The sequence below is a fragment of the Scylla paramamosain genome, chromosome 28 (assembly GCF_035594125.1).
Source record: "Scylla paramamosain isolate STU-SP2022 chromosome 28, ASM3559412v1, whole genome shotgun sequence".
NCBI lineage: Eukaryota > Metazoa > Arthropoda > Malacostraca > Decapoda > Portunidae > Scylla > Scylla paramamosain.
The window spans coordinates 5,711,455-5,738,003 of record NC_087178.1 but is presented as its reverse complement, the minus strand read 5'-3'; the positions used below and the strand labels follow the sequence as shown (position 1 = coordinate 5,738,003).

General features: G+C 39.3%; 4 protein-coding genes across 13 annotated transcripts in view; 1 reads left to right on the top strand and 3 right to left on the bottom strand.

The window, feature by feature from the left end:
- Window positions 1–226: 226 nt before the first annotated feature.
- LOC135114791 (myosin-2 heavy chain-like) lies at window positions 227–4,047 on the bottom strand. The gene is made up of 2 exons (XM_064030871.1): window positions 3,928–4,047; window positions 227–2,609 (listed from the first exon to the last, which is right to left on the bottom strand). The coding sequence occupies exon 2, from the start codon at window positions 2,474–2,476 to the stop codon at window positions 767–769; it is 1,710 nt and encodes a 569-aa protein (XP_063886941.1). The 5' UTR covers window positions 2,477–2,609; window positions 3,928–4,047; the 3' UTR covers window positions 227–766.
- A 1,440-nt stretch (window positions 4,048–5,487) lies between these two features.
- On the top strand, window positions 5,488–14,123 carry LOC135114787 (3-oxoacyl-[acyl-carrier-protein] reductase FabG-like). Of its 5 annotated transcripts, XR_010275675.1 has the most exons (9): window positions 5,488–5,644; window positions 6,285–6,424; window positions 6,586–6,691; window positions 7,004–7,170; window positions 7,441–7,611; window positions 7,784–7,967; window positions 9,159–9,245; window positions 12,233–12,314; window positions 12,798–14,123. XR_010275675.1 is itself a non-coding variant. In XM_064030865.1 (7 exons), the coding sequence occupies exons 1-6, from the start codon at window positions 5,593–5,595 to the stop codon at window positions 7,940–7,942; spliced, it is 795 nt and encodes a 264-aa protein (XP_063886935.1). In that variant the 5' UTR covers window positions 5,488–5,592; the 3' UTR covers window positions 7,943–7,967; window positions 12,798–14,123. The 5 variants fall into 5 exon arrangements, 3 of the variants coding, with proteins under 3 accessions (XP_063886935.1, XP_063886934.1, XP_063886933.1); XR_010275674.1 differs by lacking the exon at window positions 9,159–9,245; XM_064030865.1 differs by lacking the exons at window positions 9,159–9,245; window positions 12,233–12,314.
- LOC135114788 (uncharacterized) lies at window positions 8,386–17,092 on the bottom strand. Of its 4 annotated transcripts, none has more exons than XM_064030867.1 (4): window positions 16,934–17,092; window positions 16,534–16,682; window positions 14,263–14,424; window positions 8,386–10,736 (listed from the first exon to the last, which is right to left on the bottom strand). In XM_064030867.1, exon 4 carries the CDS (start codon window positions 10,714–10,716, stop codon window positions 9,952–9,954), a length of 765 nt encoding a protein of 254 aa, XP_063886937.1. In that variant the 5' UTR covers window positions 10,717–10,736; window positions 14,263–14,424; window positions 16,534–16,682; window positions 16,934–17,092; the 3' UTR covers window positions 8,386–9,951. The 4 variants fall into 4 exon arrangements, with proteins under 4 accessions (XP_063886937.1, XP_063886938.1, XP_063886939.1 ...); XM_064030868.1 differs by having other exon boundaries at window positions 14,296–14,424; XM_064030869.1 differs by lacking the exons at window positions 14,263–14,424; window positions 16,534–16,682; window positions 16,934–17,092 and adding an exon at window positions 13,166–13,305.
- A 1,300-nt stretch (window positions 17,093–18,392) lies between these two features.
- The window catches only part of LOC135114786 (fibrillin-2-like), a 63,463-nt gene continuing 55,306 nt past the window's right edge, over window positions 18,393–26,549 (bottom strand). For all 3 annotated transcript variants that reach the window (XM_064030859.1, XM_064030860.1, XM_064030861.1), the window contains 9 exons: window positions 26,305–26,529; window positions 25,646–26,138; window positions 25,183–25,355; window positions 24,712–24,897; window positions 24,335–24,439; window positions 23,051–23,971; window positions 22,626–22,769; window positions 22,233–22,385; window positions 18,393–22,100 (listed from right to left, as the gene is read on the bottom strand). In XM_064030859.1, the coding sequence (XP_063886929.1) occupies window positions 21,882–22,100; window positions 22,233–22,385; window positions 22,626–22,769; window positions 23,051–23,971; window positions 24,335–24,439; window positions 24,712–24,897; window positions 25,183–25,355; window positions 25,646–26,138; window positions 26,305–26,529 (2,619 nt within the window). In that variant the 3' untranslated portion in view covers window positions 18,393–21,881. The remainder of the gene's footprint in view (window positions 22,101–22,232; window positions 22,386–22,625; window positions 22,770–23,050; window positions 23,972–24,334; window positions 24,440–24,711; window positions 24,898–25,182; window positions 25,356–25,645; window positions 26,139–26,304; window positions 26,530–26,549) is intronic.

Sequence of the window (26,549 nt, the reverse complement as noted above, 5' to 3'; positions counted from 1 at the left end):
AATGCTTGTAAAGATTTCATGCATTACTTTTGTTGCCAATAATTGTTTTGTATCACAGTAAAAGGGTTAAGAAAAACTGCTCAAGCTGCACTACCACAACCCAGAGAAATGTATAATGGTCATGACTCAACAGACAGAAGCAAGGCATTAATGATGATGGTGAGGAGTACATAATCAGAGGACGTGTGCTCTACATTGCAACACAGGTTCAGTGCAAACACAACAGTAGTACTTTAAAGATTTACTTAATCTCTATTGTGGTAATTACACTGAAAATATAAAATGATCTCATTTGTAATGGGTAATCAACATATCCTATTACACAACAGATTTAATCAATTTTGTTTCCAAGTAATTAAAAGCAAAAATGTCAATTTTACCTGCCTTGAAATACACATAAAACTGAAACGTTACAAAATACACTAGCTAGCATGCACTGCTTCATCAAACACTTCACACTCTCACTAATTGCACAAATAAATGTACAAAACACTTGTACATTTTACCTTATAATTTAATGCCAGCAGTTACACATCTTAGTAATTTACATTTTCACATTTACCAGTAATCAAGACATTATGAATAAAAATAAAGAAATCACTTGTATAAGTTAGGTATATATATATATAAAATACATTGATTGTTCCTGATTTTTACTTTTTCACAATATAGTCATTCTTTTATAAATGAATTCATGACAAAACATCTATGCTAAACACACATACTTGTACTTTTTTTCCTTTTGTGTCTTTTTATTAACTTGTTTTTACTTCCTTGCCAAAAAAACCTTTTTAAGTTTTTCCATTTCTGCATTAATCTTTTTGAGAACATCTAAAGTTTCCTTTTTCATTTTCTTAATTTCTTCTATTGCAGCACCCTCTTCTTCCCGTGATATCCGGCATATTTCTTCAAATTTTCTTTTCAGAGTTCCAATGTTTGCTGTTCTCTTCTCAGTACTCTCACCACTTTCATTTCCTTTAAGTTTCAGCTTGTCTGACAGGGTTTTCCCTTCACTACCTTTTTTATTATCTATATTATTGTGATGGTCTTGTGTGTCCATATTTGTGGCACCTCCATCCTCTGTGGTAGGAATTTTTGCTTTTCGGGGACTTCTACGATTTCCATAAACCTTTTTAGTTAAAATTATCTTGGGCTTTTCAGTTTTCACATTACCAGCATCATCATTAAGTGTTTGTTTCTCTGACTGTCCTCCTTTTGTGTCATCAGATTTATTTTGTGGTTGCTCTTCTGGTTCAGAGGGCTTTGTGCTGCACAATGGCTGTTCACTTGTACGGTCATTAACTTCATGTTCATTACCTGCCTTTGTTGTGGCTGTGTTGCTGTCCTTTACAATTTTGGCAGTAATTTTCTTGACAATGATTGATTTACCAACTTCTTGACCTTTCTTAGTTTCACTGCCAGAGGCAATACTGGGCACTGCCTTGGCTACAGATTTGTCAGCACCTGTGTTAATTTTTATGACACTGCCACTTGTTGTTGAGGTCTCACTGCACTGCACCTTTACCAGACTTTCCTTAGATTTCTCACACTTTTTGTTCTCTTGTTCTTTTGGATGGAATACAAGATATAATACATCCCTGTGACCCTCTTTGGTACTGTGAGCTTTTGTACTCTGGCCATCAGTATCTTTTTCTGTTTGGTCAGTGTCACTGTTAGGTGCTTCTGATGGTGACTTCATCTCTGTCAAATCAGGCACTTCATCACCAGTTTCCTTTTCCTTTGGTTCATCCTCCACAACACACTCCTTTTCATCAACCTGATCCTTCACTTCATTGTCTGCCTCTTCAGTAATCATGCTTTCTTCATTCTCTTCATTCTGCATAGAATCTGTATCCATTTTACTTTCCAGTTCAGCTTTCCCTTTGTCTTCAGTTTCTTTTGTACCTTCATGAATATCTTCCACACCTGTGTTTGTTGCAGGTATGTCATCTTTTGCAGTTTCTTCCTCACCAGCAGTTTCTTCCTCCCCAGCAGTTTCTTCCTCGCCAGCAGTTTCTTCCTCGCCAGCAGTTTCTTCCTCACCAGCAGTTTCTTCCTCGCCAGCAGTTTCTTCCTCGCCAGCAGTTTCTTCTTCACCAGCAGTTTCTTCCTCACCACTTGGGAGATTGTCTGTGTCACTAGTGAAAGGCACTTCCTGACCCTTGTTTAGCGTGTCTTCAAACTCCTTTTCCAACAGAGAATTGTTATCTGTGCTTGTATCTTCCTTGGGACTGTAGAAGGCAGAGCTGGATACAACTGGTGCCTCCTCATAATTCAGGCCAAATTCTGAGCTGTCTTCACTTGCATCCCCAACTCTCTTGATGAAACAGTCAACTGAATCGTCTTCCTTGAGTTCCTGTTCCAGTAATTCATCGAGGGCTGTTATGCTCTTCTGCTCATTTTCACTCCCATTGACAGCTGGACTCCCATCACTGGTGTTGTTCATGCTGTTCAGCTCTATTTCCATCCTTGACATCTCTGAGATAGCCGTTTCTCTTCAGACCATTAACAAATTGATGCTTTCTGTGACTCCAGTGGACAGATGAAGGTCATTATAGTTGAAACCCTACTTGGCCATCTCCTCACACTGGGCAGTTTGGCAAGTCAATCTGGAAAAGTGAGCATTATATAATTTTGTACAGAGTATGTAATTGTGTCCTGTTACACCTGACATATTTAAGACTAAAGGTGATGAGGCATATCCAGTGTTATCTCTCCATTCTCTTGTCATTCTGTAACATGGCACTACAATGGTTTTCATGATGCAGGCAAGATCCGCAAGATTAGTAATCAGGATAAGATCAAAGTAACAGGTTCAAGTTTATTTGACTTTAAAATAGGAGCTATGAAGAAACTGGCTCTCAAACAGTGATAGGCAATTGGAACTGATGAATTACTAGTAAGTCAATAAGGTGCCTTGTAAAATTAGCCAAAATTAGGAACAGAGGTGATAGATTGGTATAGGTGTTATGTATGGGATAATACCACATGTAAGCCTACTAATTTCCTGCAGCTTCTTTGTTCAGTATACATAAGGAGTGTTAAAGGCAAAACTGCAATGAATTATGAAGTTAATGGAGTCAAAAGGGTGCTTGGTTGAATCTATGAATAGGCATGAAAGACATATAAGGTTATACTTTACACGAAGAATACCATGCAGTGAGTATTTCAGTACAGCTGAAATAAAATGATCAAGTTGGACTGGTTCATAATGCTAAAGCATTCACATGGGGTCTTAAACAGTCCTTTGGGGAGGGACTGTGCTCCTAAACTGAATGACTAACCACATTTTACGTCCAGTTTCCCTATTGCTACAATAGAACCGTGGCCAGGATTTGAACCCATGCTGCTGAGAGCCCCTCCTTTCCAAAGAGCGAGCGGCCTCACTGCATGGCGGTGGGCCCATTCTACTATCTATATATTAACCAAATAATACATACAAACACGAATTTGCATAAGGCACACTTTTTCACTTTTTTTTTTTTATGGTGGGCTGACGTGCCAGCAGCTTTGGGCTACCGTGTGTCCATCGTATAAGATCGAGCCTGACTACTGTATCTTTTGAGTAGCAAACTAGACAAGTCAACTGGGAAGTCGTGCTATTAATACAAAGCTTTACCCAAATGGAGATGAAAGCTGTATGCGATTATGGTTAAATCTTATATGGGGTATGCCAAATGTACGGCTGACAGTTCTTAGCAGGTTTAGTGGGCATGGGGCAAGTGTGGGTCCTTAGCGCTTCACACTCCGCGGCTCATGGAGCGAGTAGCCGCCTCACCAACAGAATGCACACCAGTACACTTCAAGACAGCCAACATTTCCCTCCTCCCTCCCATCCTTGTCAGTCCTACATGACTACCCCTCAGCCATAACCCTAAGTCCATCACTCCTCTTAAATCAAGGCGTGTAGGAAAAGGAAGCGTGTACCTGTTTGGTGTTCGTGGAGGTGGTGGCAGCCAATATTTAGTTCTCCGGTGAAAATAATCATTCATTACTTTGTACCCTCCCTCTTCATTTCCTTGTGTATTTTTATATGCTTGACTTTCTTTCTTTGATTCTATTTAGTGTTTTCTTTTGTCATGGGTGTCTGTTCTGAAGCTAAGGTATTGTGGTGAAAATAACAGTAAGAGAGAGAGAGAGAGAGAGAGAGAGAGAGAGAGAGAGAGAGAGAGAGAGAGTATATAATAATATATATATATTTTTTTTTTTATATATGGCCGGGATAGATGTGGGTGAGGGGACAGGGGTCATTCATATATACATTCATACAGAGCAGAGCGTGCTTTTCTTCACTTTAAAACACATTTCTCCATCTCCAAATCTTCATTCCATCCTCCTTATCTATCCTTCCCCATTCATTAATTCATTCATTCATTCACAAACACACACACACGCACACACGCACGTCTGACAACAACGTTATGTTGATATGGGTGCCGGTGGATGAGAGATAAGCTTGATAAATTTACAAATTATTAATCTCTCCCTCCCTAAGGCGAACTAGAAACTTGCGATGTGACCAGTTACAAGTAAATTGTTTTACCTAGTTGAATGCCTAGGTACAGAAATACCTATTCAAACACTTAAATAACTATCGATATATCCTGGAATATAAGGAACTCATTACATGAAATAAACTTTCCTGAATCTTTTACAGTCTACGCACTCTTAATTCCTTCATAGTTTCATGATATAAGGACAGTATATCTTATGAATTGTTAAACCGAATTAATCACCTATTTCATTCTTAATTAGCTATCGATATAGAGTTAATCTTTAAGAAAACCCACGACATACCAAATCCTTGCAAACAAATTCATGTAATCTTTTCGATCATGATGAAGGGAGACTATTTTAAGAACTTTTACGTATATATTGAAATACCACATTCATACATCAATGATAAACACTAGTTTAGATATAAAGGCTATCTAAACACCTAATCAACTACTTCCTGACATTAATGTGGTATTAGCTTATGTATAAGAAATCTCACGAAATTACAGGCTATCTTCCTTTTTTTTTTTTTTATCTTCCAAGCAAACTTTTATACCTCTTTCAATACCACATTGATCAACTTCAGTCCAGATGACGATAACGATAACGAAGGAATTAACCACATTTGGGTTGTCGGTTTTGTCACTAGCATATCATATCTATACCCACCCCTGACTAAAAATGAATTTTATGATGTCTAGAAAATGTCTTTGTACTAAAAGGGTCATTTACTTCTGTCATGATGTAGGCCTTCTGACTAAAACGAAACTCGTTACGAGCAAACAAGCGTGAAATCATACTAAAAATTATCCCTTATTTCCTCTTGTTTATGAAGTCTAGAAAATGTCTGTAGCACTGAAATGGACATTTAATTCTGTCATGATATAAAATTCATGTCTGTCTGAGGGCCAGACAGACATGAGGTCACACTGTTGCTGGGTGTTCTGCAAAGTTTTGGGAGGGGAGGGGGTCCCTATTGATAGCCGGCCGCCCGGCGCCGCCGCCCGCTGCTCCGCAGTCTATGCTGCCCAGTTACAGGCGACAGACAGTTCGGAGTCCGGATAGGAAGAACTACTGCTGTTCTCTGGCATTGCTATGGCTGCTTCTGTTGGGTCAGGACTGAAGGAGAAGGTGGCACTCATCACAGGTTAGTTGAAAATGTAGCGGATAATATTGAAATAACAGCGTTTTTATCTGACGTCTACTTAAGATCAGGTTGTCCGGTTTGGATCCATTGTTCATTAATTCCTCTCCACTGCTAATCTCATTGTGTAAATTTATACTTGAAAAATCGTCATATTTTGCCGATAAGTAATCAGTATCTGATAGAGTAAATATTTCCATAATGCCCGCGGTGTTTAACTAAAGGTAAATGTTTGTAAAGTCACATGCTTCCATGAAAGTATATAGTTTATTATAAATTCCTGCGTATGTATCCATATATATATATATATATATATATATATATATATATATATATATATATATATATATATATATATATATATTAAGCACTAGACAGCAGAGATCATAATTATAGTGGTGCACAGTAACAGTGAGGGGCCGAGGTCAAGAGGGTGCCACTCCCCCAGCCAGAGCAACTCCTGCATGCAGAAATCAGTCTCTTAGCCTTTCAGCCACAAATCCAACACTGCTACCGAGCCAACCTGTTGCCTGTCCAGTCTTAATGTAGACATGTGACTAAAATATTGCCATGTCTGCCTATTCACTGCATCTATTTCACCAAGCTTTTATTCAGAGATAGTAAAAGCAACAATTTTTCTCAGGTGCCACCTCTGGCATAGGGCGGGAGTGTGCCATTGAGCTGGCCAAGGAGGGCTGCTACGTGACCATCAGCGGCCGCAACACTGCCGCCCTGGAGGAGGTGTCCAAGGTGTGCCAGGAAGCAGGTCTCCCTCAGGATAAGGTAATGCAGTTGCCCTTTTTATATGTAATCCTTTTTTTTTTTTTTTTCAATCTATTGCAGTCTCATAACAGTATCTGACACAAGGCTGGCTTCTGGCCCAGTGACTTGAATCTCAGTTTGAAGGATGTCTAGCCAAAAACTAATATTTTATCCTTGACCAGGTGCTGAGTGTGACGGCAGATTTGTGCAAGGATGAGGACTGTGAGCTTGTGGTGTCTGCCACTGTATTTCACTTTGGACGGCTTGATGTCTTAGTTAACAGTGCTGGTGAGTCACTAAGTATATTGAAAGTGACACAGGAAAGATTATAGAATATGGAATAGGTTTTGTATTCTAATTTAAGTAAATATTTAATAAAAATTTAAACTATTTAGATTGTAAGTGTTTATCATCCTCTTTCTTCATCTTTGTCTCCTTTGTCATCATCTTTGTTTGCACAGCAATGTCCATTTGCCTCAGATATGTCCTGCTTACTGCAATAAGTGGCTACAACAGAAATGCATCTATCCTGTTTTTCCCTGCATATCACCACCTCATGCAATCCTATGCCTCTTCTCACATGGTGCTTTCATTCTCCAGGCACTCTGGTTCCTGGTGGCATAGAGAAAATCACAATGGAAGATTATGACCAGCAGATGAACATGAATACACGGTCGGTATTCCTGCTGATGAAGCTGGTACTACCTCATATTCTGAAGACCAAAGGAAACATTGTCAACATATCCTCAGTAACTGGACTCAGAGCAGTAAGTCTGATGCACCAAGCTATGTGCATTATCTTGACTATCTCAGAGATAGCTTTATTTATTCATTTATCTTTGTGGATACTCCTTTTTGTCATCAGTTTACTTATTCATTATAGCTTCATTTATTCATTTACCTTCCTACCCCTTTTTCTTATCAGTTTGTTTATTCATTACAGCAACATTTATTCATTTACCTTCCTACTCATTTTCCTCATTTGTTTATTTATTATAGCTTTATCCATTTATCTTTCTACTCATTTCTCTCCCCAGTTCCCAGATGTGGTGGCATACAACATGAGTAAGGCAGCACTGGACCAGCTGACACGCACAGTGGCCCTGGAGGTGGCCAGCCGGGGGGTGAGGGTCAATGCCGTCAATCCTGGCGTCATCATCACCGAAGTACATAAGCGGGCCGGCATGACTGATGAAAGCTATGCCAAGGTGAGTGACCAGTCAGCTATGCATTTTGTGCCATCTGATGTAGGACAAGTGTTCATTGGTTGTTGATTGACTGAATTGTGGTTGCTCAGGTAAACCCTGATGATGTTCTGCTGAGTAAGAAACATCACCAAGCCCATTTGTATATTTGCAAGTTTGTACAATTCTTCCTCAGTTTCTGGAACACAGCAAGACAACACATGCCATGGGACGTGTGGGAGAGGCCTGGGAGGTTGCCCGAGCTGTGGTGTTCCTTGCCTCGGAAAACGCTGCCTTCATCACAGGCACCACACTACCCATTGACGGCGGGCGCTCTGTGATGTGCCCGCGCTAACATGTTCCTGGATTGTTTCATTGCTGTGAGTCCCAATGGCCTGGATATTTCATTTTCACTTGTTGGCACGTGTTTCCTGCACATGTAATTTCGACCTTCACAGTTAATATGCATGTGGGCAGCTCTAGGACATCTATCTATCAGGCTGGCAATCCCTTGGGAGGTGGCTTGGACAAAGCACCTTATACACACATCATTTACACGCTTAGCCCTGTTGTCCCCTGGTGGAAGGGGATAGTCTAGTGGACCACCCTTCTACTCGCGGAAATTAGGCAAAGCATAGCTAGCCATATACTACTTTTAGGACATAGCCACATCAGATCTGTTGTTAGGGTTTCCTCTGGATATGCACTTCTTTGATATGCTCAGACTGCATGATACTCACCTGTTTTCTCCCCAAGACACTCAAGTTAATAGAAAATTCTGTGATATGCATGTTACACACACACACACACACACACACACACACACACACACACACACACACACACACACACACACACACACACACACACACACACACACACACACACACACACACACACACTGGGTTAGTGGTCTCACAATCAATATTCTGAATGCATGGTAGAGGTTGTCAATAGATATAGACTTAACAATCAGAGCACTGTGAAATGTGGCTGCATGGGTCACTTTCTTGGATGGGTATTGTCAGTGGCATTGTAAAGAAAAATTGGGGGAGCTGCATAATAATTTCAGATTACAATACCGAGGCTGTGCTGTAGGCAGTTTTATTTAAATCACAAACATTACGTTTTGTACTCACAGGCTCATAATTTAAAATTTAATGTGTTGCCAAAGCTATGTGGAATATTTATGAAGTTATTAAGTACAATGTATAGTATTGAAGTAGCAGGACACTGAAACTAAGCTTTGGTTGTCATGTAGGGTTCTAAAACTGGCAAGTATTCATGAATCACAGACGTATTGCACTATTTGTTTAACTAACACAGAAGGCAAATAACATTACCCACTCAGGGTGCCACGCAGGGCTGAAAACTGACACCAGCCCTGCTACAGTCTGGCTAGTGCTGCACCAATCCTGGAAGATGTAATTAATTTATCAAATCTGGTAGTATTTTGTGTTAGAAAATGATAGAAAAAACAATGAAAAAATAATGAATGGAATATAAAAGTATAATATTATTTATTTGTATAAAATGAATTATATGAATGAATCACTTATCTGCCTGGCAAGGCTGAGACAGGGAGGTCTGCAGTCCACCAACCCTTATGAAACAGCCACACCTGTTTAGTACCACAGCTGTTCACATGGATGGTAACGGTATGTGATATTATTAGGTTGAGGTTCTTAAAAGATTGTAGTGCAGAACTTGGATATAGTACATGTGTATTAGTTATTATGCATGTGATACTTGTACCTTACCAGTAACTAAATATCAATGAAATCATTATAGTTCATCAGATGTTATTTTTATACATTCTAAGGGTAAACATGTTAGATGTAAGACTTCATTTAAATGGAAGGCCCTACTGAATCTGTTCTTGTTAAATGTTATCCATTGCAATAACTAAAAATTATCAAAATATATTCAGGAATTTGAGGCAATGCTCATCAAAAAAATAAATATCCTTGTGCATTAAAAGGAATATTAATATAAGATGATTTAATATAAGAAGAAAATTTAATGAAGTAAGAAAAACATGGCTGCAAAAACGGAAAAGTATGGCTGAAAGAAAAGATAAGATACAGTAACATGTATGAGATTATAGGTCTTAGATTTAAGGAGACCAAAAATAACAACCATGACAAGTAATCCTTCCTTTGATGATCTCCTGTTGCATCACCACTGAATATTCCTCCTGTATTCCTCCACTTCTTTTGATTTAACTCTATAATGGTTGAGTCTTTTTATCTTCCACCATGCTAATCTTCATTACCTACCTACCTAACCTTTTGTCATATGACTGTCAGCATCTACCACCTTGATTTCCATTTACTAACCAACTGTTAGTCATTTACATGTGTTTTAAACTTCTTCTGGTCCATCGATTTTGTCAAAGAGTTCATCTGGAGTCGTTGGTAACGGGATGTCTATGTCTTCTAATGGAGTGTGTTCGTCAGATTCTTCCATTTCTGCCAGCCTTGCCATCCTCAGGTAGTGTCGCTCACGTGAGAAAGTCAAGTTGGGAGGCAGATTAAAATGACCATCCCAGTCATAAGTGTCAGAGTACCCAGTAATTTCTGGAATTTTTGATGATTTTGCTTTGAATTTTCCATGAGTCTTCCACTGTTGTAGCTTGCTTAAGGTGGCATGTTGGGCAAAGGCTGGAGATTGGGCTGAGAAGGCCTTTTTAATCTTTGTCTCTCGTTTTACTTTAGTTACTGCCTGCTTTTTGATTTCCTTAAGGGTCTCCATAGTATCTGGGCTTGTGTCTTCTGTCCAGTCCCATTTGTGACACTCCACCAGGGCATCCACTCTTTCGGAGTTGGGGAAGAGGACCATGTGTTCATCAGCACCCTGTCCCTTCTTCGTGTATATCACCATGGCATTTCTTCCCCTGTCTGGTATTTTGTCTGTCTTGTGGTGACAGAGGAAGTTCCGCTGAATCAGGTGAAGAGGCACATCTTGTATATCGGGTTCCTCCTCCTCCTCCTCCTCTTCTAGTTTCATCATCTCTGTATGTGGTAGAGTCTTGTGGTGACTAGTAGAGTTGCTCTTAGTTGGGTGAAGTGGCAGGTCTTGTATTATTACTTCATCCCCCACCTCCATCATCTCTTGCTGTCCCCACATACTGGATTGCTGCAAAAGAACTGAAAGAAAAGAAGTTCATTAAATTTTATATCCTTGTAATGTGCATTCTTTAAAGTTTGTGGCTAATATTTAAGTAACATAAGTGTTCTCATTTGAGGTTTAGGTTAAGTTAGACTAGATTGTGTGAATTCTGTTCATTGATTTCACTGCTGATCTCTTCACTGTGTAGATCACGAGTTGAAAAAGCTTCATGTTTTTGTTCAGAAACGAGTCACCACTGTCTGGAAATTAATAGGTTAAGGTTATTTCCATAATCGCCAAATTGTATGTAGGTGGCTATGACGATTAAATACAAGCCAACATTAATTATTACTGGAATCTGTTTTGGTTTAGTAAGAAAAATTTAGATCAAGCTTTTGAGATATTTTAAAGATGGAATTTTAGATTCTAGATGCATGTTTTTATTGTTTTTTTTATGTAATAGAGCCCCTGACCGAGGGCGACTATAATAGGAAAAAAAAAGGCATACTTGAGTGTCCGTCCCCAAAGCGAGACCAGGAGGGGTAATAGCAAATTGGAGGGTAAGTGTCTCGAGACCAAGCCAGCTGTTCAGAAAGTCTCGTCAACAAGGTATTAAGAAATATAGATAAGAATAGATAAAAGTCAGTACCCTAGTCAGCCATTCATAGAGAAAAATGTACAGTAAAGAAATCTAGGTATATAGGTGTTCAAAAGAAGAAAATTACATTAAAAAGGATACTTAGTTCAGAGAAAAAAGCAGGGAAATCCAGTCAGTCTTAAGAAAAGGCTGCATAAGGAAGCCCTGTGAAAGTGCAATCGGCTGTAAAAAAAAAAAAAAAAAATAGAAAAATAAAAAATACCTGAAGCCTAATCATTCGCTAAAAAAAAAAAAAAAAAAAATTGGCTGTATGAACGAAAGATCGGTAAAACGGCAAGTGGATCAATAAATGAAAAAAAAAAGCCTAACAAATCCCACGTTCAGAAAAAGTAAAAACCCAAATCGGTCGAGAGAGTCAACCAATATATATATATATATATATATATATATATATATATATATATATATATATATATATATATATATATATATATATATATATATATATATATATATATATTTTATTTTTTTTTGTATAGTCACCCGCGCCGCCCATTCTCAAAAGTTATTTCGTTTATTTGTCAATTAACAGGCTCCAGTATAAAGTTCTTGTGGGTCTTTTTTTGATGCAGTTAGCCATCATTAGAGTTTGTCTTAAGTTGTATCAGTTGTCAGAGGAACTGTAGGTAATCTTAACTCATTGTTATCAATAAGATTCATTATCACCATTACGATGGCGCTTCCACTCCCTTCTTTTGCAGCTTATGTCTCTGTTCAGCACTTCTGTGTAAAATACTGCAGATAATTACTATATCTAATGATGAGGCAGCCCATTAAGTTCCCTGGAAAGCCTGGGCAACTCTTGAGAAAAAAAAAAAATAATAATAACGTTCGAGAAAAAAAAAAAAAAATAATAATAACGTTCCTTTCTCCCAGCCTGACTCGCTTGGCGCTGGAGAGACGGATCCAGCAAGCCCTGCCTTAACTATCCAAGAATCCTTCACAACCTTCCAATAATGTGAGGCTGTCATTCACTCTGTTTGCTTCTTGTATGCAGATTTTAGCTTATATGATCCGTCTTTGTACTTGTATACATATAATATTTCACTGCATAAAAATAAGTAAATAAAAAAAACTGGCATTAGTTTTGTTAGGTCTTTGGTGCCATTAATTCTGAGTATAATTAAGTGTATAGGCCGCATCTGCTTAGCAAGTCAAGTGTTCTTATAATCTGATCCATAAAAAAAAAAGTTTCCTGTCAATAAGCTTTCTCTGGTATTCTAATTTACTAGTGTTGCTTGTTCGTTCTTTGCACCAATCTCCCTATCTTTACAATTTGGCTTCTTTCTTATTGCAAGTGTTTCACTCGTATACACCATCTTTACAAAATCTGCTCTTCACCTTCTCGGTATGACCATACCATCTCAATGTGTTTTTCATCCATTCTCATGACTCTACATTCACACCCCATACCCCCCTCCGATAATTCATTTTCTTACAGGCTTTTGGAAATTAGCCAGCCACACAGCCCTTCAAAAAGACATCTGCAAGCGCAAGATAAGGAGTGAAGATTCAAGAAAATGTACCTTATGCAACACAAACGTCGCTGCACACATTTCTGGTGGAGTGGTTAGCATGCTGGCTATGAATCTTCGGGCTCCACTTCGATTCCAGACTGGCGCACTTAGTGCGCTGCTCACTCAGTTGTTATCCTTCCTCCGGGTTGGTTGATGGATGGGTACCAGTGAATGTAGATTAAAACCCAGATATCAATCACTGTGGCGCCGTGTCCCGGTGTAAGATATCTGTTATCCACCACACCCTCACGTGAACGTTCATGTGCCGCTATGGCCAATGCCCGTAACCTACCTTTGTAATACTGGTAGTATAGTTGGTCCCAGGTTGCTTTTTCAAAGATGTAGTGGAGATGGTTCTAGAACCAACAAAATTTTAAAGTATTGTATGTGCAGATTATCGGGACTCGTACTATATGGTATCGTACTTTACATACTATAAAGTTGGTAAGACCACCTCCAAGAAGCTGTCATAGTTTTCAGTATCATTTAGTTGGGGATGGTTGTGTACTACTAGCCTATGTAATTTGCATTTAACGCTTTTTTTTTCAGTAGAAAAAAAAAAACCATCAAAAATGTCAATGTAACGAAATGTCAAAGTTGTAGTAATTTTATGCCACGAAACTTAAAATTTATTTGCGATTTGTCTAAAAAATGTAGAAATTTAACTTACTGATTTGCAATAGAAATTTAATTTAGTGATTTGCAATTTAAATTATTTAATATGTAGTAATTTAAGATATTAATTTTGTATTAGTAATTTAGTACAAATTGTAATTTAGTACAATTTGTAAGCTGTTTAATTTGTAGTAATTTATAAATTAAGCTTATAATCTTTAATTTTGGTCTTTATTACATTTAAAATGGTGTTTAAATTAAAACGACTTGGGCACTCTTTTTTTAGTACTCCGGGGAGTCTCCGGAGTGCTTTCGACTAAAGGATTTTTTCAAGAAAAAGACCACTTGGTCACTTTTTTAGTTATGATGATGTATATATATACCTGATCTCTGGAGAGTCTCTGGATGTTCAAGAAGTGCTACATTTTTATAGGATTTACATGCATCTGAGGCTAACTTTTTTTTTGCCATAGTACTTCGTGGATCTTTCTTAGAAATGAAGTCTGCAATACACTGAGATGAAGTCTGCAATACACTGAATTTTTATGTATATATAAATATACGCTACTAAATATACGCTACGCTGAACACCGTCTACTACACACGATTGTGAATAAATAAAAAAATATATATAACAGCTCGTTTCTCAACCTTATTAATTATCCTAGTTCTTGGAAGGAAGAACATTATTGCGAAAAGTAGAATGCATTTAAATGACCAACCAATACAGTAATATAATAATAATCTGACATGGAAACACAACATTTCATATACCAACACTACAGCAGCTCTCACTGTTTGCCACACCATGGGGCAAAGGAATGCGAGGCAAGGCAGCAGACCAGCTCTTCTCGTATAGTTGTCAATAACAATCATGGACATTTTCTTCGCCAGGGTGGACATGACAGGCTGGCCAGATTCTCCTTTCAGCAGCACCTGTAACAAAAGTACTACAATGAAATATACCTGGTGATCTTTATAACTATTATGACGCGGTCGAGAGGGGGGTGAGGACGCGTCTGAATTAACGTTAGAGCGTCCTCTCTGCAACAAAAGTTCAGCTCAACTGACAAGGTGTAGGCACAGGGTTTTCTTTTCATTATGCACTATCAGACTGTTACCACCTAAACATGGGTTAGCTGGCAATCATGATCCAATTTCATTCACATTGAAATTAATTCTGAATTCGTATTGATGCAAATTCATTAGTAACATTAGACAATATTATGGACAAGCAACAACTTTTATGAGCTGTAGTCTGTAGACCATCATTCATTCACTATTATCAAAACTTCACCTAGACGCAATAAATCCTTCCGTATCCACTAGTTCTGCTTGTCATGCGAACTAATATCCAGCGTCTCTATACCATTCGCAAATTGTGCAATGACACCAAAGTACAACGCCTATGATTATTCATTTTACTTATTTATTTATTATTATTATTATTATTATTATTATTATTATTATTATTATTATTATTATTATTATTATTATCATCATCATCATCATCATCATTATACTTTATTATCATTATTATTATTTTTATTTTATTAATTATTTTTATTTATCTTTTATTTTTATTTTTTTTGTTATGCGCTCTTAAATTTGTGTTTTTTAGTAGGCTTGCACTACACCGATTACACAGTCGGTGCGCCGTCAAAGACCAAAATATACCTTCAGTGCGCCACCATGTAACAAATTTTGGGAACCACTGCTCTATGGTAATAATTCTCATTCACCACGCTTACCACACGTGTTATTATTAGTGGAAAATGAACACGTGAATATATTTTAATTTGTACTAATACATAGTACCTCCAATAGCGTCCCTATACAATGCCGAGGCAGGACGTCTAAATACGAAGAAAAAAAAAAAAAAAGATACAGTACGTATTTCACGGTTGTCAACTCAGTTTAAGCATTCTGCCAGTGTCAGATAGGGGGGGGTTTCGGTTACGTCCACTCCCTTAGTTCTAAAATATATATATTTTTTACGTAATGAATAACGTAGTTCATGCAATCATGATACTAATCATCATGAGTCATCTGTCACTACTACATTCTTTTTTCGCCATTCAATGTTCTTCCCTACGCCTAATTTTTTTCTTCGTCCCTCCAAGATAACCCCCCGTCCTCTCTGAGCTCTCCGTAGGGGAACGGCCGGCTGGGTGACCATCAGACGACCGTAGGTGAATGACACACACACACACACACACACACTTAGACGGTCAGCTACGCGTAAGTAAACTACTTTGTCTGATAGGTAAGAACCACGATGCCACCTGCCTCACTGCTTCATTCCCAAGAATCCCAAAGCTTTGACACACCGTAGCGAACACACACTTTTTCACCTTGCAATATATATGGAACTAAGGCACAGCAGTCCTCACATAAACTGGCAAACTAACGCACAACATTTTTTTTTATGTAAGCTGGCACACTGCTAACGCATAACATTTCTTTTGATTAAATGATATCTATAGAAGATGAATGAATAAATACGTACAAGGAACAAGCAATCTAACAAATAACTCCTTAATTAACAAATGAACTGGCAAACAACCCACCAATTAATTACAGCAAAGTGAATGACAATTTCACAGCATTTACTTAATGCCAGTGGTGCTCAACTTTCTTGGGTGAAAGGGATACATTAAATGGTGAGTGTGTGATAAAGGCCTCATATTGCCTCCTGTGAATATATGTAATTAAGCCATTGTTCTTCGTACCGTGCTCCCTACAACAAAATACAACCACTGTGACCACAAGACATCAACTGACCATAACAATGTACTGACCAACATTGTTTGAGAAGTTATTGTCCCCTTACGATGTTTAAAGTTGATCAGCTTACTGCTTAAAAAAACTGCCACCGATTACAAAACCTAAACAATTATTTAATTTCCAACCTCGACTGCTTCCAGCTCAACAATTTAAATAGGAAGAAAGGGGTAAAGATTGATTATCAAAATATAAGTTAATTTAATGGCATTCCAAATGACAGATTGTCACATTATAGGAGTAACCTGTGGTTATCCTTACCCTACTCCTTAATCAAATTCCATCCGTTCCGGGTGGAACCACGCTGACTCCGTTATCCGCACGAAGGGCGTCCACGTGTGTGTCGCACATTCACTTTGAGGGGGCACCGACTCATCTCATTTCTCCACTTCGTCCCAACAGCGCGGCTACTGTGAACGAATGGGGGCAGGTTTTTCACCCTTCTGACAACCACACACTTAAGCAAGTAAGAGACTTGTGGGGTTTGTGAGCGTGAGCCCAACATTACATGTCACTCCCTGGCTCCCTCTGCACCGGGGCGGCTGTCACTGCGTTCAACACCATGGACCCTGATAATCACAGAATGATTCTTATAATGCCTTCACACACGACCCAATACATTCCTTTCACCTCCCCCACAAGTGTCACATTCACTTGATACCTTGTTCCGTCGGGTCAGATCTATAAAGATCCACTGGTGTAGATGCAGGTCAGTAAGGCGTGGTGGAATTTACAGCTCCACTTCTCTAGGTAGAGTGATTTTCTTCCCACACTTACTCATCTCCGACTCTTCTGAATCAAATGAATCCCCTTACTGACACATTACACTCTCACCACGTTTCGTTCATTCTCCCCCCATTCACACCACATCTTATAATATAATGCTCTAACATATATTATACATAAGGAGCTTTCTTAGGTAGCTTATAATATAATACTCTGACATATGTTATACAACATTAGCCTTCTTAGGTTCTTATTTATGATAAAAAAAAAAAAAAACTATAACAAGCGAGTATTCTTGCTACCACCTCGCTGTGCTGGCTTCATGATACTGTTTCGTTTACTGGACAAGAGGACAGAGCAGTCTGCGATTTTTCTCATATTACAGAGTTTTTAGCTGTTTGTCGCTTACTGTATGTACGCATCAGTACATTGATAACCGAGTAACGTTAGCAAAACTGGTGAGGCTCACCAGCCAGCACTCGTGCTATGAATGTACCCTCATGCCACGTTACTAGGTTAACAGGACAACAGATGCGTAATAGCTGGTTCGTTCATTATAATATGTAACTAAAATATAAAGTTCATATTCAACTTCGTTAAAATGCAGTAATAACCATTATAATATAACTTATATTGCTATATATCATTAAAATTAAACGAACAAATAGTATTATAACAGTATACTAATACGCAAATTTCCTTAAGGGCCGCATGCCGCAGGAAGACCTGAAACAGCGGGTTGACCATCTCTGCCTTTTAGGATACACGTGAAGCCCAGATTCTAATAATACTGAAATACACTTACCTACACGCCCTCGTCCCTCACACACGCTCACCTCTCCCCAAGCACGTCCTCTAAGCGACTGACGCAGGTATGGTGGTACCTGTACCTGTCACCTCGTCTCCCTCCTCCTTCTCCTTCCCCTCCTCCTTCATTATTTCCTTATTATCGTTATCTTGTTTTCGCTTTTTCTTATTCTCCTGCCTCTCGCTTTCGTTCACATTATTCAGTTTTCTGAACTCATTGTTTTTCCGACGGTCTGAAGATAAGAAAGATTCCTGTAATTCCCGAAACGTATAGCCTCTAGAATAAAGGAATTCTGCCAGTGATGTGTGTCTACACCTTCCCCTACAACTATATAGTACTTTGTTTCCCCTCGCGATCGGGAAGTGGGAAAGGGAAACGTAGGAGAGGAGACAATGATATATGGAGGTTGTTATAATAAAATAAATAAATGGACGTTATTTTATTATTAAAACGTATTCAGTTACACGTCCATCACTCACGTGTCTTACTTTCCATGCAACCATAAATCTTCTCCTTGGTCTTCTCTTTTTCGTCTGGCGTGGCTCCACTGCACACTCTTCTAAACCATGATAATTAAAATTTCATGTCTTACAAGATATTTATTATGAAAAATTTTTACAAGCATTTTTTTTTCTCTCTCTTTTTTTGGAGGGGATCAGCAGTCGTGACATCACTATTGTCTAGGGAACCGTTGACTGGAGTGGAAAACTATGAGGAAAATGGAGAAAGCCAAAATAGGAGGAGGATCAGAGGTACTAAAAATACCTGGAAATAGGAGTGCACATGATTTCCAGTAACAAGTGAACACAATGTAGGCTAAGTAGGTATCACTCAGGAAGGTTACAACATGAAGGCAATGTGGAGAGTAACTCTAAGGCAGTGTTTATTAAGGCATCTGTTGCTCAAGATAAATAGTTTGAGATGCTGAACAGCGTATTAATGATTAGAAGAGTCTGTGGTTGTAGCAGTCATTATAAATAGTCTATAATTAACTCCCCCTAACCTCTAATACAGAAAAAAAAAGAAAATAAAAAGAAAATTCACACATAAAGCCATTCTTATGAAACTGAAAGTTGGCACTAATTGCTAATAGTTTATACAAATTAGGTTATTTTTTGCCACTTATGATGTCATGTTGAATTAAAGCTTTGATTCCATACCCATAAACTTGTGTTCAACTCCTGTGTGCTCCGGACATGGCAAAAATTGTAATGTAATGTAGCTATAAACTTTTTATGTTTGACTGAAGTTCATATCTTGTTTAGCAAGTCACTACAAAGTTTTCACAGTGAAGGGTTTGTGCAACAAAATCTTATCAAGTGTATTATAAACACAGCTTAACTCCAAGCTTGTCTGACATCATTAACAATGTAATTATTACATATTGGAATGTGTGATCTGTCTGAGAAGAGAGAGCCTGCAGAATGTAGGGAAGGAGCCAGGGTTCTCACTACCATACAGAAGAACCCAAAGTATATTTATACCAGTAAAGGCTTACAATCTGGCACCACAGCAAACCCTTCTTTTCATGTCTGTTGTATAGTTCTGTCAACAAGAGCTAGATCCAGCTACCCTCCAGCCACCAGCCATGCCAACACCAGGTGGCTGAATCAACTCTTGAGTGGAGGTGAATCTAGGGGCATATTATGAGTAGGTGGATCTGAGGGAATATTTATGAGTGTAGGTGGATCTACAAGAATACCATGAGAGTGGGTGAATCTAGGGACATCTTTATCAGAGAAGGGTAAAAGAACACAATATGTCTTCCCTTTTCTGCATCCTTAAGTAAGCTAGTGTCAAAGCCCTGCAAGAGCTAAAGCACTAGACCTAGACCAGCGTTTCTTAACCTGGGTACTATGTTCTGGCTATCTGCAACTTGAATGTGGAACATGGAAGGACTTTATTGCTAGAGAGCTGATTGACTGTTGGTACTGAGCATTTGAGTAGCATAAAGGTCTTCGGTCTCTTGTCTTGGTGCTGTAAAATTGTGCCTTCAGTGTACAACATTCTCTGACAGTACTGGAAATGTTCTCTTGTTACAGTACAAAATACCAAATTGTTCAGACAAATAGGATCTTGTACTACACTTATTCACATGTTGCACATTTGTGACTCTGAGCTTCATGATAAAGCTTGGCCACCTTGCTGGTATATATTTAGTGTGACCTAACTGCAGTTTTGAGGTTTAATAATGTGAGGCTGGATCACCAGAGGGCATGGGCAGTAACAGCATTAGAGGATTTCAAATTTCAGCTCTGTATCTCATCCATTTATTTTTATTTATGTATTTTAGTTTTTGTAATGTGAAAGATGGTGAGCTGCTTGTGTTTACTTCCAGGGAGTGTGTACTGAGGTGGGAAAAGGTTAAGAAACGCTGCACTAGACTATGTACAAAACGTGTTTATAGTGATTTCTCCCCCTATAACCTTCACTACAAAGAGTCACTTAACCTAGGTGAGTTAATTTTTTTGTTTTTGCATAAATGGTGTCCTTTGGCAGTGAGAAAGAACAAGGTTGATGCCCCTCTGGCCACTGCACAGTCTTGATGGTAATGTTCTCTTAGTCATGTGTGCTCAACCCATAAATGACTAATAAATTTTTCCTTGTATTTTCAGGAGGGGAAGAGTGAGAATATCAAGCTACTTGAATTAAGTTGTGCCTGCAAGTTCACAGGTATTGATAAAATGTCAGAGGCATAACTATTAATGCAATAATATTTTAATCAACAAGATAGCCATGTTACTATTCATCAAATTTATACAATTTGTAATTTAACAGTATAAGTCATGAAATCAGACAGATCAGTAATAAATCATCTGTGTAATGTAATATATCTAACACTGCAGTGAAATTCAAGACTGTACACCAGAGAGGCATTCATGCTTGTTCTGTAGACAGACACCACAGAGCACCACACCCACCACACATCACGCCACTCACTCAGGACCACTGGGCAGGGTCATTTGGGTCAATTATGGACTCAATACGTTTGGAAGGCATGTGAATGTGTTAAAACAAGTAACTAGGACAACGACCTTGTATGAAACCTTTAAGTTATACACTTCATACACAGATGCTTACCTATACATCTGAATAATTGACTGTTCTGGGAGTGACATGTTGAAGTGACTAAGTTTGAAGGCTAAATATGATGGGAGGGTGTGATGGGAAATGGTAGCTTATCACTGAGCAGATATGGAAGGGTTCTTGGTAGACTGTTTTCACTGTAACTCTTCAGTACAAGCTCACGTGAGAGAGCATGCAGTGCGGGCATGACTTTGAAACAATGCAAGGTGACATGATGAAAGTAACTTCGGCACATTCCCTCAGTGATTTGTTATTTAAAACTAGTGGTCCCTAAGTTACATACAGTACATATGAGTTCAAGCAAAGCCAAGTAGAATTAGCACCTTCATAAATATCACCACAACAAGAGTCCTTAACACTTCACGAAACTGCATCATATTTCCCAGCTTTGCTCATCACAAATGTCACCAACTGACAGGAAGGAACTTTCTAATATCTACTAAGTACACATCAATGTACATACTACTAGACAAAAAGAATTATGATGGACTCCAGTTGTCACGTCATTCAACTATGTCCTGCGAGAAATTTTCAAAGATTGTGGTCTGATATGGTGTTTTCATGTTTATCGGTTCCAAAAAACATACAAAATTATAGGAATATTACATACATCCCTACTGAGAATATCAAATCAAGCACAAAAACTTGCATTTCATTCAAGTTGAGAAGCTCTATTAATGTCAGGCAACGGTTGCGTACTGAATACCGAGCAGGAATTATCACCTACTTTGTGGAGGGTTCACTTCTCTTCCTTCAGCTCAGTGCATGTTAAATAAATTATAGAAAACTATGGAACACTTGGAGATATGGAAGTATTTCAACATTATATGCCACTGCTTCACACACATGCACTTGCTTAAACACACACTCATACATACACACACATTCACTCTCAAGGTTTGTGTCAAGATAATTTGCTCATTGTTGCCATTGCCAGTGGCATGTTTGGGCAAGAAAATAAACATTTCTAATAACTTTTCTCTTCTTATTAGTGTGTCACAATGATCCTAAGGTTCATGTCTAGGTCACTGTGTGCCCCATCATTTATATTGGAATAATCAAGAGGACGACCCACAATTTCAATATCATATGTGGCTGGTTGGTGGAGGTGGTGTTTGAAGTGGAGCGAGGCAGTGCCATGGTTGTGTGACCGCATCTCAAAGATGCCATCATCGTTTCCTTGCACAATTTCATATTTCACATTGTTCTGTAAAGAAGGGAAGATTTCAGAGCTCTTGGAATTATGCTGATCACTGAGGCTCAACATGCAAAGTTGCATGCCCTAATTAGGGTAAAAGTGGTATAATGAAGATCAGCTTGCTTAGGAAAAGACACTCACTTGAAGGTAGGTGATGGCTGGCTTCAGCTTGATTAATCTGGTCCTGTGCCTGGTCTGGTCGAGGGAAACCTTCAGAACTATTGGATTCTTGGATGACCTCTGGGCTATGCTTTCTTGTCGTCTTAATTCAGTTTCCAAACTTCTCCTCACCACCTGTGTGTGGTCATTGTTTCTTATAAGTTGTAATATGAGTAATTAAATTCTGACTATCAGGCATTTTTAGTAATACATACCTCATTTATGCTTCCCATCATTTAAGTATAATGCATTGGATGCAGGGAAATGAAAAAAATGTTATGTATTTCATAAGTACTGAAAATAAACAGTAATCAGCCTGTCAATTTTTTCTTAAGCAATGAGCCACACAGTTATTTAGTTACAATGCAAACTTACTCTGTGTGTGTGGTTGTGTGCATGTACCAGGACCACTTCCTTGTCAGTGAGGTTGGCCGAGACCGGCGCAAGCATTATCGGACTGATCACCTCTGACATGACTGAGCGTCTCCTCCTGCCTGATGGAGCACTCTGCCCATTGAACTGTTGAGAGTATATATTTTTTTAGTATTGAATTTGTAGCAACATAAGTTAGTAGGCAGCAAATCTGGAATCAATGTAAACTGTAAAGTGATGAAAATATAAAAATTCAAACATCATGTATTCATTATACCTAAATGTACAGAACTTTAGCTTAATTAATTTCTAGGTAATTTCACTAGACTTAATAATGCTATCACAGTGAACTTGTACAATTTAATCTGCTGTATTGAAGAGCTGGTGCAAGACTGAGCTGTGTGTCAAACAGCAAGACAAACTCTTACCTTACAGGAGAAACATCCCTCAGTTGAGATAATATTTTCATTGTTGCCATGAGGGTCTTGTTGTCCAATAGGGAATGTGGGTACTCCTCCCAAGTCATACTGTGTGGAGGTGTAGCCATACCCATAGCCTTCCCCATACACTCCTCCTGCACTGCCCCCAACACTTCCGCCTCCACCACCAGCACCACCATACAGACCACCTCCTCCACCCCTGTCTCTGCCAAATCCACCTTGTCCACCTCCTCCTCCTCCACCACCATTAACACCTCTGCCAAATCCACCTTGCCCACCACCATGTCCACCACCTCTGCCTCCAATGCTACCCTGCCCCACCCCAGGACCACCAACATATCCTCCCTGCACACCACCAGTAGTGAATCCAGTACTACCACCACCACCTGGGAATCTGCCACCAACACCACTATCACCACCACCATACCCTCCTGATCCTGCTCCACCACCACCATAACCTCCTGGACCTCCACCACCACCATATCCCCCTGGACCTCCACCACCACCACCACCACCACCAAACCCTCCTGGCCCTCCTCCACCACCACCATAACCTCCTGGAACACCACCATATATTCCTGGAACTCCAAAACCACCACCAAAACCACCTGGACCTGTTCCACCACCACCATATACCCCTGGAACTCCTCCTCCACCTGCACCACCACCAGTATAGCCTCCTGTACCTCCTCCAATAATTCCATCATATCTTCCTGTAACTCTTCCAACACTGCCAGTAAATCCTCCTGGTGGCAGAACACCATTGGGAAAGGAGCCATCTCTACCACCACCACCATCACCACCCCCGACACCTCCCAGTCCACCACCGATGCCATACAGTCCACCGCCTCCAAACTGGCCGTTCTGGTAGCCACCAACAGGAGGGTTGAGGGTGGACATGCAGTGGCCCTGGATACAACAAAATTCAGTTTTTATTACTCATTTTCTTTTGAATATTTTCTTCTTTATAAAACTGACTGAAAATTGAATTCTACAGGTTTGACTCAAAATTATTGCATGAAGGTGAAGGCAATATCTCAGAAATTTTATACACTAATGAAAAGTGCATTTTGGAAAATCTTTATACTATTCTAAAACTTATAAGTTGCTTATTTGTGTTTTGAAAGAGAATAAAGGTACCTGGATGGCAGTATATAATAATTTCATCAAAACACTTAATTTTTTACACTTTTCTAAATCTTTGGACTTAAAACGGAAATTATATATTCAAGATTAGGTATAAAATTCTAAAGTTTCTCATGAGATTCTTACTGAGCCAATCCTGGAGAAGCCTGAGGGGCAGCCACAAGCTATGCTGTCATCTCCAAGAGAATTACAACCATAGGCGCAGGGACTCGAGATGCAGTTGTCATCAACCTGGTGGAGGAAGGAAAGCATGTGTTTATAAGAATGACCGAGAAAAGAGAAAGTAGTGTAAAGATTAGTATATGCTATAGAGTACATGAACAGATGCTAAATGTGTCACTGTAATTTGCAAAAAAATGACATTCTGTAAGGTAAATTTAAGTATGCAAATGAAAGTTTACTTATACAAAATTGTGGTCTTCATGGCAAATTAGAAACATTCATTTAATAATTAAGAACAATGAAGATACAGCTTATGAACAAGAGAACAACTGTCTACCAACCTGAATGCACACTAGGAGGGCAAAGTTGAAGGAGTATCCACTAGGGCAGCCACACTTGAAGGAGCCAAGAGTGTTTTGGCAATCAGCTGAGCCACACAAGCTTCCCTGAGTACACTCGTCATCATCCACACACTGGTTGTAGAAGGGATGACGGCGGTAACCATCTGGGCAGCCACACATGAGTCCCTATGGCAAAAAATGCAAAAATAATACATATAATAATACATATCTTATGTCACACTCATTCTGCATTCCTGGGAACATACTGTAATTATCCTTATATTGGTAGCAGAGGAAAACAGTGGTAACCATGTCATGTGTCATGCTGCATTCATATCATAAGTAGCGGCTATAAAAAGACTAACCAATAAAGAACCCATTCACAGGAATGGATTCACCATATACATAACATAAGAATGAACAATGGAATCTACTCTGAATTCATTTGGAAAGGAGCAATCAATGAATTACCTCACATCCCCCATCACAGGAGCCATCCAAGCAGTCATCAGAGTCTATACACATGGTCCCAGATGGATCCAGTTTGAAGCCTCGAGGACAGATGCACTTGAAACTTCCCCGGGTGTTCAGGCAAGTTCCCAGGGGGCCACACAGACCAGTCTGCTCCAGGCACTCATTGATATCTGATGGTCATTGAGAGATCATAATTGCTTATTACATAAAATTAAATGTTATCATTTCAGTTGTGATAAAATTTACAGACACATTAGTGTGATGCATCTTGCCATGTGCCAAGTGCAGCCCATGGCACCCCTGACTCCTCCTTCTATTTAGAGTGGGTCTGTGTAAAGGTAGAGGTTGTTATTCCATATCAATCTCTCCATACAGAATGCATTTCATCAAATTTACTTGAAAATAAGTTTTACTGCAATTTGGTCAACAACACATTTGCAATAAATCACAAATGACTCACCAATACACTGTTCACCGACTTCATTGAATCCTTGGGCACAAGTACACTTGTATGACCCTTGAGTGTTGACGCACTCATTTTCACAAGTGTGCTGTCCTGTAGTGCACTCATCCAGGTCCCGACAAGTGATGCCGTCTGGATTGAGCGTGTAGCCTCGGGGGCAGGCACAGCGGTATGACCCCTCTGTGTTTTGGCATGTGAACTTGCAGGGCGACGGTGTGCCCTCACACTCATTGACATCAATGCAACGAGTTCCGGAGTGGTCTGGCTGGTATCCCTTGTCACAGATGCATCGGTAAGACCCCATGGTGTTGATGCACTTGCCATTGCGACAAAGATTAGGCATCTGGCACTCATCAATGTCCAGGCCGTCAACAGAGAAGCCAGCCTCCATGCAGATCTCGTCATATTCTGGGGTGCCTCGACGTGGGCAGTGTTCACACATGGGGCCCCAGGCCAGGCCCATGGTGCAACAGCAGTCAGCTTTGGTCACCTGCATCATGATATCAATATACATTCAAGTAATTATGTTTTCACTTTTAAGTCTTCCTAAAATTTATCATTCAAAGACATTTCCTCAAAGGTCATTATCATTGTGGATCTAATAATGCATCAACATAATATAATACTTGTACTGGTATATATATGGCAGAAGGTACCTTGACAAGACTGTCGCCTGTGGTTGAGCACATCCCACCAACAAGCTGCCTGAAGCAGTATCCCTCCCTTTGGTCAATACATTGCTTGCCGTCCCTGCTGGAGACAAAGCCGTCATAGCAGTCACAACGGTAGGAGCCCTTGGTGTTGATGCATCGGCCACTTTTGCAGATGTTGGGGTTCGAGGCGCACTCATTGATGTCCTTACAGTCGTCCGTCATGCCTACCTGTGGCACCTCACACCTCA

Excerpts from the sequence above, each read along its gene's own strand:
- LOC135114791 (XM_064030871.1), bottom strand. The coding sequence starts at position 2,476 with ATGTCAAGGATGGAAATAGAGCTGAACAGCATGAACAACACCAGTGAT.
- LOC135114788 (XM_064030867.1), bottom strand. The coding sequence starts at position 10,716 with ATGTGGGGACAGCAAGAGATGATGGAGGTGGGGGATGAAGTAATAATA.
- LOC135114787 (XM_064030865.1), top strand. The coding sequence starts at position 5,593 with ATGGCTGCTTCTGTTGGGTCAGGACTGAAGGAGAAGGTGGCACTCATC. Across the intron at positions 5,645-6,284 it reads GAAGGTGGCACTCATCACAG|GTGCCACCTCTGGCATAGGG; the intron begins GTTAGTTGAAAA and ends AATTTTTCTCAG. Across the intron at positions 7,612-7,783 it reads CTGATGAAAGCTATGCCAAG|TTTCTGGAACACAGCAAGAC; the intron begins GTGAGTGACCAG and ends ATTCTTCCTCAG.